The sequence below is a fragment of the Furipterus horrens genome, unplaced genomic scaffold, assembly GCF_987537825.1.
Source record: "Furipterus horrens unplaced genomic scaffold, mFurHor1.1.pri manual_scaffold_4, whole genome shotgun sequence".
Classification (NCBI taxonomy): domain Eukaryota; kingdom Metazoa; phylum Chordata; class Mammalia; order Chiroptera; family Furipteridae; genus Furipterus; species Furipterus horrens.
Window position 1 is genome coordinate 60,788,301 of NW_028327174.1, and position 13,442 is coordinate 60,801,742.

A 13,442-nucleotide genomic window follows, 5' to 3' on the forward strand; every position below is an offset into this window, starting at 1 on the left:
CTAGCTATTCTCTGTGTCTGGTATAAAATTTTTGAATTTACTTTTTCCTCACTAAAGCAGTCATTTTCTAACCAAAATTTCCAATTAGGCTCTATTCCGGATACTTGAGGATTGGTAGAAAGGCTTGTCTCTTGATAACTGAGGTTTTGTTGTATTTATTGCTAACTTTATACTAGCTAATCATATATTAATTATAGTCATGCTTTTCAGAGTATTCTCAGTTTTATTTCTCCAAATTCTTCTTCTAATATTAAAATGAAATGTGTTTTCTTTCTAGGAACCATCTCTTTTTGCTGTTGCTAAATTGTTAGAAACTGGTCTAGTTAACATGCACCGAATAGAAATTCTATGGAGACCTTTAACTGGCCATCTACTTGAGGTAACCTCTTTTTAAAAGTTATTATATTTATTTAAAGAATACAGACATAAACAATGAACTGACTCTGGATAACCAGATGCAAAATCAGGATTAACTTCTTTTTTCCTGTATTTATATTTATATATTTTATCAGGGACTAAATAAAGTTCATTGCCTTGTTGAAGGAATAGGTTCCTTTTGTTTTTGGCTGAAAATGGCCCATAGCGCAATGAAATCTCTGCAGCCTCCTTCGCTGTTAGCTTGGGACCTCTTTTATTTTACAATCTTTTAATCACCTCATTATCAGTTTGTTTGGAAACTTAAGTAATTGGGGCTGAGTTAGTAGTAAACACTGCTTCTTTACAGCCTTTTTTATGATTATGAGATAGATCTTCTACAAAGGGACAACCTGTTTAGCATCACTAATTATAGATGCCAGGGGATTTTATTTGGTTTTGTTTTCTCTTGTATTCAAGTTGCGGTGATTCTTCAGAATTAGCTTCTTAATAACAGCTCCTCTGTCAGTGTACAGGTGTATGTGTAGTTTAGGGTTAGGATGCCATGATCATTTTATATTAGTTTACTAACCCAAGAAAATATTATTTTTAATAATATAAAAAACGCCTGTGCTTTTCTTTTTCTTTTTTTCCATTTTATTGGGATTACTTTAATGAGCAAAGCACATATGCAGATTTCTTTATTATGGACATTCTCCTCAAATGGCAAAAAATATGTTTTTCAAATTGTAGCACATTATTTATGAGGGTAGACCTAATTAAGGATGCAAGTTTATCTGCTTCTTTTGTTTACACTGATGACATCATTTACTTTTATGAATTCTTCTCTCCTGTGACTTGTTTAGTTTCATCTTTTATCTTCTGTCTCTCTTTTGCTTCCTCTTGCCCATTATTCAGAAGGTAAGCTTACTTATACTTTGGATATAATATTTTCTTCAACTCTTATGAATATTTGCTGTAATGTTTTAAATGTAAAGGAATTAAAAATGTAACATTTTCATTTTTCTCTTCTCAAATTGATGTATGAGCTTAAGTATATAAATTATATATTTAATTTTTGGCCAATGTATTTACCTTCAGGTCTGCCAGCATCCAAATTCTCGAATGAGAGAATGGGGAGCAGAAGCTTTAACTTCACTTATTAAAGCAGGATTAACATTTAACCATGAACCTCCACTTTCACAAAACCAGGTAGAAAAAAATCATTTTTAAAAAGAATATTTAATATGAAATTATCTTTTTCCATATGTAATTTTTTTCTTAATCTATCAAATGGCTGATATTCTAAAAGTGGGTTTTGTTGCTTCATAACCTCTTATATGTAGGCTATGGAGCTCTTATAGAAGGTTGATACACCTAGGTTTTGGGGATTACCTTTATGTAAAATTGTAAAAACTTTCTGGTGCATGACACTGAATTAAGTTAATAAACTACCTAGGATTGGTCTCTCAGTCTAGAAGTTTCAGTGTTCAGGCCTCATTTTGGGGCTCTACTTTATTAGTCTGTTTTCCTGTGGTCCTTACCTGTCTCTGATTTTTCTCTCTTGTTATCCTTGCATGGGGAGAAAACAAGAGGCAGAAGAGGCAAACACAGTGAAATAGATTTTTATTTTTCAGTAATTTAAAAAGTTATTTTATACTTTCACAGTTTATATTAGTCTTGAGTCCTTTGTCCTGACTCACAAAATCATTCACATATATCTTTTACTGTTTTTTTAAAAGTACACCAAAGTTTTATTGTTTGAAGATTGGTTCAGAATGAGGTATTTGATAACTATTCCCATTGCCCCTCATTATCTTACTGTATTGTAATTGTGTTCTACAAATTTACTCATTAAATACTTACTGTGTACATACTATATGCCAGGTAGTGTTTTAACTTTTGGAGTAAAATGATGAACAAAACAAAAAAGTTCTACATTTTTATAGTTTTTATTTTAGTGATTTTTGCATTTTTTCCCTATTGCAGTTTAATTTTTTTGAAAAGAAACCCCTTGTTTAAGGGAAGACTCCCAAACTCTTTTTACAAGGCCGGTATTATCCTAATTCCAAAACCAGGTAAAGACACAACAATGAAAGAAAACTATAGGCCAATATCTCTGAAGAACGTATATGCTAAAATCCTCAAAATATTGGCAATACAGATCTAGCAATACATTAAAAAGATCATACACCATGATCAAGTGGGATTCATCCCAGGGATGCAAGGATGATATAATAGTCACAAATCAATAAATGTAATACACCACATAAACAAAATGAAAACAAATTATATGATCACATGAATAGATACTGAAAAAGCATTTGATAAAATCAATCACCTGTTTGTGATAAAAACACTCAGCAAAGTGGGAATAGAGGGAGCATACCTCAACATAATAAAGGCCATGTACAAGAAACCTACAGTCAACATCATGCTCAGTGGGCAAAAACTAAAAGCTTTCCCCTTAAGATCAGGAACAAGACAAGGGTATCTGCTTTCACCACTCTTACTCAACATAGTATAGGAACTTCTAGCCACAGTGATCAGACAAGAAAAAGAAAAAAAAGGCATCCAAATCGGAAAGGAGGAATTAAACTGTCATTATTTGCAGATGACATGATAGTGTACATAGAAAACCTTATAGTGTCCACCAAAAAACTACTCGACATAATAAGTGAATTTGGCAAAATAGCAGGATACAAAGCCAGTATTCAGAAATCAAGGGCATTTCTGTACACCAACAATGAAATATCAGAAAGAGAAACTAGGGAAAAAGTCCCATTTATTACAGCAACAAGAAAAATAAAGTACCTAGGAATAAACTTAACCAAGGAGATAAAAGATCTGTACTTGGAAAACTACAGAACACTGACGAAAGAAATTAATGAAATTAAATAAATCAATGAAAGCATGTACCATGTCCATGGACTGGAAGAATTAACATCATTAAAATGTCCATACTACCCAAAGCAATCTATAGATTCAGTGCAATTCCTATTAAAATACCAATCACATATCTCACAGATCTAGAACAAATATTTTTAAAACTTACATAGAACCAACAAAGACCCTGATTACCTTCAGAAGTCTTGAGAAAGGAGAACAAAGTAGGAGGGTTCACAATACCTGATATCAAACTATACTACAAGGCCACTGTAATCAAACCAGCCTGGCACTGGCATAAGAACAGATACATAGATCAATGGAACAGAATAAAGAGCCCAGAAATAAACCCATGTCTCTATGGTCAATTAATATTTGACAAAGGGAGCCAGGAGCATACAATGGAGTAAAAATAGCCTCTTCAATAAATGGTGTTGGGAGAACTGGAATGGTATATGAAAAAAAATGAAACTAGACTGCCAACATACACCATACACCAGAATAAACTCAAAATGGATAAAAGACTTAATTATAAGTTGTGATACATAGAAGTCCTAGAGGAAAACATAGGCAGTAAAATTTCAGATATCCCATGCAGCAATATTTTTGGCAATATATATCCTAGGGCAAGGGAAATACAGGAAAAAATAAACAGACTACATCGAATTAAAAAGCTTCTGCATGGCTAAAGAAACAGTTATCAAAACGAAAAGGGAACCAACTATAATTGCCAATGATACCTTGAACAAGGGTTTGATCTCCAAAATATATAAAGAACTCATACAACTCAACACCAGGAAGACAGATAATCAAATTAAAAAATGGGCAAAGGACCTGAATAGACACTTTTCCAAGGAGGACATGCAGATCACCCATAGACATGAAAGGATGCTCGACCTCACTAGCCATCAGAGAGATGCAAATCAAAACCACAATGAGATACCACCTCACACCTGTCAGAATGGCCATTGTTAACGTATCAACAAACAAGTGCTGGCGAGGATGTGGAGAAAAGGGAACCCTAGTGCACTGCTGGTGGGAATGCAGACTGGTGTGGCCACTGTGGGAAACTGGAATTTCCTCAAAAGTCTAACAATGTAACTGCCTTTTGACCCAGAGATTCCACTACTGAGAATATACCCTAAGAATCCTGAAACACCAATTCAGAAGAACCTGTGCACCCCTGTGTTCATAGCAGCACTATTTATAATAGCCAGGGCTGGAAACAGCCTAAGTGCCCATCAGTAAATGAGTGGATCAAAAAACTGTTGTACATTTACACAATGGAATACTATGCAGCAGAAAGAAAGAAGTCCTACCTTTTCAACAGCATGGATGGAACTGGAGACCATTATTTTAAGTGAAATAAACCAGTTGGTGAAAGACACATACCATATGATCTCACCTAAAAGAAGAACGTAATGAACAAAATAAACTAATGAGCAAAATAGAATGAGAGGCATGGAAACTTGGAACAGACTGACATCGACCAATGGGGAGGAGGGCGGGGATAAGTGTGGAAAGAAGGGGAAGGGACTAGTCAAGGAACATGTATGAACAACCCATGGACATGCACAGCAGGGTAGGGAATGACTTGGGCAGGGGAGAGCAAAGTGGGAAAAATAGGGAAAATTATAATAGAATAACAATAAAATATTTTTAAAAAGAAAAGAAAACCTTTGTTTATGTATATTTTCAATGTCCAGCTTAATACCTGACACACAGTGAGCCTAACAAATGTGTGCTCAATCAGTGAACCAAATAAGTGAACCTTTGGAGAGAAGAAAGTTAAAAATGAAGCAAGTGCATGTTGGCCAGTGTGGTTCATTTGGTTAGAGCATTGTCCAGTAACCAAAGGGTGTGGGTTCTATTCCGAGTCAGGGCACATGCCTGAGTTGTGGGTTTGATCCTGGTTCTGGGTATGTACAGGAGGCAATCAGTGGGTGTTTCTTTCTCACACTGATGTTTCTCTCTCTCCCTTCCTCTCTCTAAAAGCAGTGAAAAAAATATCCTCAGATAAGGATTAAAAAAATGAAGCAAGAGCTTTCAGATGCTGAAAGTAACAGAATGGAGTGCTTTCTTTCTTTCTTTTTTCTTTTTAACTCTCCAGCAGATTTTGTGGTTATATGTTATCTTTGTTTACCAGTTATTCATTTTTTAGGAGTATTGAGAAATTTAAATTTAAATGCATATGGTATACATTATAACAGAGTAAATGAAAGGCAATTTTAGAAATTAGAAATTGTTTTACTTTTTCCAAATAGAGCTAGATATTGCATAAATCTATTTCCTTTTGTGAGTTTCATTTCTATATTGATCTGTAATTAATACCTTTTAACATCTTAAAGATCGATTTTTATTTTCTTATTTAAAAAATATACAGATGACAAAATAACCTCTAATGATTAGTGTTAGAAAAATTGTGATCAGTGTTTATTTTACCAGAAAAATTTCTATTTACCATTGCAGTCTAAGTGGGAGTGAATTTAACCTTAAAAAACAACAGTAGAGTCTTTTTTTGTCTTTTGGGGCTTCTTTTCTTAATTAGTTTCTTGCCCATTTTTCAGAGGCTGCAGTTGCTTTTACTGAACCCATTAAAGGAGATGTCCAGTATTAACCATCCAGATATTCGACTCAAGCAATTAGAATGTGTGCTGCAGATTCTTCAAAGTCAGGGAGATAGTCTTGGGCCTGGATGGCCATTAGTGCTTGGAGTCATGGGAGCAATCAGAAATGATCAAGGGTAAGTGTTTAAATTAACATCCAAAAAGTAATAGAAAAGGGGAATATATTCTAGAATCTTGTAGTAGTGGTAATTTTTCATCTGTGCCCTTCTTGCTTAAGTTCAAGATCTATGGTTTTTCTTAGCTCTGCCCTCAAATGACTGCACCAAATTATTAGAGCTCACCTTTGTTTTGGAAGGATGGAAAATTGTTGTTTATTTAACATTTATACAAGAATACAAGGGTCTTACAATAAGATAATTATATCAATCTACAAACTTTATAACACATTCAAAGATTGGGCTTTTTTTTGGTTAAATATTTGCATTTAGGGCTTAACTTATTTGCATATGTTAGGCAGTCTAAGAAACTGCTTTTAAGTGACTTTTTTTTCATTGATTTGTTCATTTATTAAACCTTTATTCTGTGCCTAGTATATTCTAAATACCATGCTTGCTAATTATCCTGATTACACAGATAAGTCCTGCTCTAAAAGTATAACCCTACAGAAAAAGAACAAGCCCTGTAAGCAGGCTGTCATAGTGAGAGTAGTTCTTTATGCTTTTATGCTGCAGAAGAATAGGACTCCAGTGGGAAGGACTGGGCCCCTGGAGAAGGGCAGAGCCAAAATTATGATGAAGGATAGTATACGCTTTTATAAACTATTTGGACGCTTAATACATTTTGGAGGCATTTTAGGATTTTAATCAGAGGAATGATGTGATCTGATGTGCATTTGATACATGTCACTGTGTCAAGCAGCCTGCAGTGTTCTCTAGAAACAGAGAGGAGGAGATGGATTTGAGCTACTGAACAGATTAGCTGTAGGGGAAAAGGGAGAAATAGGAAAAAGAATCAGGAATGACTCCCAGATTTCTGACTTAGCTCAGTGGATGATAGTATCATTAGCTAAATAGAGATTTGTTTAATTTAAGGTAGACCATTGCAGTGGAGTTATAGACATTTGGATAGCTTTGTGTGTAATTCTGCAGGAGGATTTATAATACCTTGTTTTGATGACTAATTTAGGAGTTTTACATGATTGAGATGCTTGAGACTATTATGGAAATTAATTTTAAAAATTAAGATGTAGAATTTTAAGATATAGTATAGATATAAAAGAATAAGGAACTGATCTTCATTCAGTGAATATTTCATTGTGTGTATTTATATGTACTAGGCATTATGCTAGGTATTGGGGATACAGTGGTTAGAAAGTAGCTGTAGGCAATTTTCTTCCTCATTCAATGTCTTAAGTTTTGTTGGGCTAGTTGATGCAAAATACAAATAGAAATAATATGGCATTAATACACATTTTTTTCCTTTTTCTAGTCCACTGCTTTTACTTTGTGTACCTGTGAAGTTTTAAATTATTTTAAATAGACATATCTTTCTAAAATCTATGTAAATGTTGAAGTACTGTACTATATTAGAGAAGATTTTTTAGTTCAAATTTTAAAACAAAATTTTGCATGGTCCAGATTACTGTAAGGCATTATTTTCCCTTACATTAAAAAAAAAAGCATGAGTATAGATTTCTTTTGTGTTTTCAGAGAATCCTTGATACGGACTGCATTTCAGTGTCTTCAGTTGGTTGTGACAGATTTTCTACCAACAATGCCTTGCACTTGCCTGCAGATAGTTGTAGATGTTGCAGGTAGCTTTGGACTTCATAACCAAGAACTTAATATTAGTTTAACTTCCATAGGTTTATTGGTAAGTATCACTGCTTTTATTATAATATATATATATAATCTAGAAAGTACTATTTGCAGTTGAGAGAGAATGCTACGTAAATATGCTTTTGGCTGTATAGGAGTCATTTAAATGATTCTGAAATACTGAACATATCTTGCATAAAGGATTAAATGGCCTCATTCAAGAAATAACTAATAGCAGATTATTTGGAATAATTTTGATATATTGAGCTGAAATTTGGTTTTTACAAGGTTTGTCTTGGGAGGATTTGGAAAAACAAATAATAGTACATACTATTGTGTAAAGGTTGACTCTAGTGTAAAGGTTGATTTCCAATATTATTTTAGAAGCAACATTTTCATATACTACATATGTAGTAAATAAAGCTTCCAACAAAGGCTTTACCATTTACAGAGTCCTATAGTTTGCCAACACTGCTTTGTTAGGGATAAGGAGAAGGCATGTGATGATGAAGAGCCCAGACTGTAGAAACAGATATATGTCTCTCCAGAAGGTATCCAGCCATGTAATATGAAAAGTAGCGACATTTATTGAAGAAGGTACAAGAAACATTGTACACAGGACAGTGATGCCTATTTCCCCTGCAAAGTAGGCACCTTGGGACTTCACACAGTTCTCCTAGTCGCCATCAGCTGCCGTGTCATATTTTCCTGAATCTCATTGATGGTCTGAAATCTCCTCTATTACAAAGGTGATTTTAGTTTTTGGAAAAGCCATAAGTCACAAGGTTCCAAATCTAGGCTTTAGCAGGGCTGGGTCACCTGGGCGATTTGGTGTTTCACCAAAAAACTTCACAAGATGTGATGCATGAGCCTGTGCATTGTTGTGATGAAACTGCCAGTCACCAGTTGCCCATAGCTGTGTCCTTCTGAATCATCCAAATAGTTTCTGCGGATGAATGCTCAAGTTTAATGAAAACTTTGATGCATATTTGTTGCTCTACTCAGTCATTTTGAATGCGAGAGCCACATGGTACGCACGCTTACTCAATGGCGTCTACCGCCCCCACTGAGTAGTACAGTGAAGTCGTCATTGTTCACGCATGCGCATTCCAGTCCACCCTTCTTGGCTGCCAGGTTACATTGATGTCATGCAAACTGTTTTCATTATATTAACAATGGCTGGACGTTTTCCAGGAAGACCTTGTATATGTATTTTAGTTCTGTCTGCTTGTTAAATTATTGACCTTATGCTCCTCATTTTACTAATTTTGAATATAAAAGTATTAAAGTCAAAGTTAGGGTCGTCGGCAGCCGTCCGTCTCGAGAGACGATGGTGTAGCTTCTTCTCAAGAGTCTATCTGCACCGCCGAGAATGGCTGTGCAGTCCGACTCGGGAGTGACATGGTATCTGTCTCCTCCCGTGTTGAATCGACATCTTGTGATGACGCTGAAGCTGAAGCTACAGAGCCTGGGCAGGGTAATATGGAGGGTCTGCTGTTGCCCATGCAGCAGACCCCCCCTCTCTTCGCAGCTGAAGGGTCCAAGGGAAAGACGGAGTCGATACAGCTTGGGTTCAGGTGCGCCGCAGGAGTTGCCGGTGTTGACTACAACGTCAAACCGCCTTAGGGACTCCGGCTCCGGATTTTCTGTCGGGGTTTACTCCCTTAGCCTTTCCCCTGAAGAGGTATGCCGCAAGGCAGCGGAGGTTTTTTGGAGTCAGAGTTTTCCTTCTCTGATGTACCCTGACTGGAAGATCGAACCAGCGACACTTAGCTCGCAGGCCGACGCTCAATCCACTGAGCTAAACCAGCCAGGGCATAAAAGTTAGGGTATTGTTAAATATTACGCAAAGTAAACATGTAGAATTGCTAACATAAATTTATTTAAAGGCAATTATTTAGACACTTTAAATGTATAACTCAGAAGTTTTAAAAGTGAAACTTAAATACCCCTCACAAGTTAGATAACTTAATATTTTGCTATTAAAAATATAATCATGGGAAAAAACATAGGCATGTTGTGTATGTATATAATTGCTCCCAACAAATGGTTGGTTAATTCAGTGCGAATTTCTGTTAGATACTGCCTCTTTTATTTTATATTTACGTTCATAGTATTTGGACTGTATTTTTACAAACATTGATATAATTCTCATTACTTTGTATACCTTTCTGGGTTAAGAATGAAGTCATAAGATATATTTGGAGATAGTCGTTCTCGTATGAAACTACAAAATATTATTCAGTGATATTAAGGAATTGTTAATAATTTCGTTAGGGTGATAATGGTGTCAGGGTAATGTTTTCTAAAGCCCTTTTCTAGTAGAGGTTATAAAATAGGCATAAAATAAATATGACAAAATATTAACATTTTTTATATCTAGGTGGTAGGTATATCAACATATTGACATATTCTCTCTTATTTTTATGTTTTTGAAATTTTTCATAATAAAATTAAAAATATATATTAATGTTAGCAAAAGATTTCTCCGCCATATTCTTCTGAAATCAGATAGAGACACTTGACAGAGGAAGAGATATTTTCATTAAATCCCTTCTACTAGACTTCTGAAGTAATTTTTAGAAGTTTTCTTCTGAAAGGTAAAGCAACTATAGGTTGCATATTTGTTTATGTCTTTAAAATAAAATCTAAAATAAAGTTATATTTTTCTACTTTGCTTTTTAGTGGAATATTTCAGATTATTTTTTCCAAAGAGGGGAAACTATTGAAAAAGAATTAAATAAAGAAGAGGCAGCACAGCAGAAGCAGGCAGAAGAGAAAGGAGTGGTTTTAAATCGGCCGTTCCACCCTGCACCACCATTTGATTGCCTTTGGTTGTGTCTGTATGCCAAATTGGGTGAACTGTGTGTGGACCCCCGTCCTGCTGTCAGGAAGAGTGCAGGGCAAACTCTCTTTTCAACAATTGGTGCACATGGAACCTTACTACAGCATTCGACATGGCACACTGTTATTTGGAAGGTATTGTAAAATAGCTTGAGATATCAGCGTTCAGTTGGAACACATTTATATATTTGTTCAATTAAACTTGTTCCTGTTAATTTTTAAAGATGAATTCCCATGCATTTGTGCACTTGAGAAAACAGATAATATTAGCTTTGTCGTATTTTAAATTGCATCTTACATAGAACAGATTAAATATTTAAAACCTCATCTCTTTTTGTCTTCATCTCAGTCTCTGTCTCTGATTTCTGCCTTTGCCCGTCCCTTTATTTCCCTGTTTTCCCAAGTGTTAAAAATAGGAGTTGCTAAACCACTGCACATAATTGAAGTAGTATATAATCAAAGGAGAATTTTATGAATACAAGAATATCAACAACAGTGGGATTTACTTGCAGAATCACCAAACAAAAGTAACCTTCAATTGATAAGTTCTACATGTTTGTTCATTAAATATGCAATTTATTTTGTTTTTCTTTTTTATACTCTTTTTAAAACTTTCTTAGAGTCAACAGCTGATTAGTGAGCAGCTCCTCTTTGCTAAAAGGCTCTCCTTTTTTGTTCCATATGGTCCATTTTAATAAAATTCCATGTATTTTTACTGCTTTTGTGAATTTTTAGATCAATAAATTTGACAAAAGGCAGCATATAAACCTCAATTGTATTTAACAATACTTTCAATTTAATAGAGACTTCAAAATGTCTTCTTAAAAAATTAATAATGTATGTTCCCTAATAAAAATAATTGAAGGCCCTGCTCCCTCCTGTGTCTTCTATCTTAACCACATCCCTTGGTTCCTTGTATCACAAACATGCTTAAGTTTCTGTTACTGTTTAAAGCAAACTGATACTTTCTCTGATCCCTGTTTTTCTTTTAAACAGTTTCATTGTTAATCTTGCTGCCTAATTCGTAATGATTTACTTCTTCCTCACCTCCCCTGCACTCCTTTATTCCTTATAATTTAACTTCCATATTATTCTACTTCACAATCTCTTACACCTTAGCAAGTAATAGAATCACCTAGAGGACTCGTTTAAGCACAGGTTGCAGAGCCAGCACCCCTGTCCTCTAGAGTTTCTGACTTTTTCCCTCAAGCGTGGGGCCTGAGAATTTGCATATCTATAAAGTTCCTGGGTGATGCTAATACTGCTGATTCTGAAACCATATTTTGAGAACCACAGAAATTGTTCATAGGTTACAGGTGGTCTTCTAATTGCCAAGTTCTTAGCCTCTTTTTTTCTTTTTTCTTTTTTTTGGTATTATTTAATACTGTTGATTAGTTTCTCCTTGAAATATCTTTCCTTGGTTTGTCTCACAGCATGCTTCTGCTTCTCTATTCAATTTTTTGTTGTTCCTATTCCTTCCTCTGAATCTACCCTTTAAATATAAACATTCTCCAAGTTGTAACTACTTCCTGTTTAATTTTTCCAAGGTTCTTCATTTAATCCTGAAGTCAGAGTTATAACTTATATCTAGATATCTCCCATAATTACATTTTTGCCTAGACCTCTTCATTAGTTTTTTCCTTTTTTATACATTACCCCATAAATGCTCCACTGACACATCAATTCAACAGTCTTAGACAATGTTCTATCCAATTTATTTTAATTTTTCATTTTCCATGACCTTCAGTATAAACTTAAGAATATAAGAGTACCTCAGTTCAATTTCTTTTAATATATGGGGATTGATCAGATTGTCAGGTATAATTTTTGTAACAATTCCTAATTTCCTATGTTATGTTACCAGTTATTTCCTATGTGTGTTTTTATAAATATTTAGGTTCTCTTTCATTTATTGGACCGAGTTCGAGAGTCTTCTACCACTGCAGACAAAGAAAAGATTGAATCTGGAGGTGGCAATATTCTCATTCATCATTCAAGGGACACAGCAGAGAAGCAATGGGCTGAGACATGGGTTTTAACATTGGCCGGAGTAGCAAGAATTTTCAACACTAGAAGATATTTACTGCAGCCTTTAGGTATGTATATTTTTTTTTCCTGGTGACACAAGTAATTTATGTTAAAGGAAATTTGGAATATACAGATTTTTATGAAATTAATATTCAGTGCTACTTCCCAAGAATAATCTTAGCTGCCAGTCCTTGTATTATGTGTGGTATGTGCATAAGCATGCACATTTTCATTTAATTCATTGAGAAGATAATGTATTGGATACCTACTATGGACTAGCCTCTATGAGATACAGTGCTGAGCAAAAAAAACATCACCCTTGCTGTCATGGGCATGAAGGAAGAAGTATAACTACATTAAAAGTGCAAAATTGCTACAAATATAAATGCTACAAAAGAGTGATGCATTGTGAGCTTATAATAGGTATTTAACAGGTCAGTGAGGTCCAGATAGGCTTCCCTAAGAAAGTGATATTTTTCCTGAGATCTAAAGGGTATGTAGTAGTTCATCAGGCTGAAGTAAAAAATGAAAGGTGAAGAGCCTTATAGGCAGAAAGAACATGTAAAAGAGGAGAAAATTGAGAAGGGGATTTTGAGGATCCTAGTATATATGAAGGTCTGGAATGAAGAGAACAAGAAAAAGTGTAATTGCAGATGAGGTTGTAAAATTAGAGAGAGGCCAGGACTTCTGGCCAAGATGGAGGCAGAGGTAGACACGTTGCTTCTCCCTCCATGACTGAGGAATACAACTACCTCAAAACTGGAGGCAACCAGAAGTTCCAGCAAATTGAGCTGCATGGAAATCCAACAAACAAAGATATAAAGAAGAACTACTCATCGAGACAGGTAGAAGGAGTGGAGCCAGAGTGGAGAGGACATTGTGTGGGGGCAGCACCTGTGGCCAGCCAGAGGAAAGCGCAGTCACACATTAAAAAAAGTAGTGAGGG

General features: G+C 35.1%; 1 protein-coding gene across 2 annotated transcripts in view; it reads left to right on the top strand.

The window, feature by feature from the left end:
• MON2 (MON2 regulator of endosome-to-Golgi trafficking) overlaps window positions 1-13,442 on the top strand; it is a 129,272-nt gene that overhangs the window by 63,252 nt on the left and 52,578 nt on the right. For both annotated transcript variants that reach the window (XM_090273546.1, XM_090273547.1), the window contains exons 20-25: window positions 278-379; window positions 1,456-1,566; window positions 5,808-5,983; window positions 7,517-7,679; window positions 10,310-10,603; window positions 12,366-12,564. In XM_090273546.1, the coding sequence (XP_090129672.1) occupies window positions 278-379; window positions 1,456-1,566; window positions 5,808-5,983; window positions 7,517-7,679; window positions 10,310-10,603; window positions 12,366-12,564 (1,045 nt within the window). The remainder of the gene's footprint in view (window positions 1-277; window positions 380-1,455; window positions 1,567-5,807; window positions 5,984-7,516; window positions 7,680-10,309; window positions 10,604-12,365; window positions 12,565-13,442) is intronic.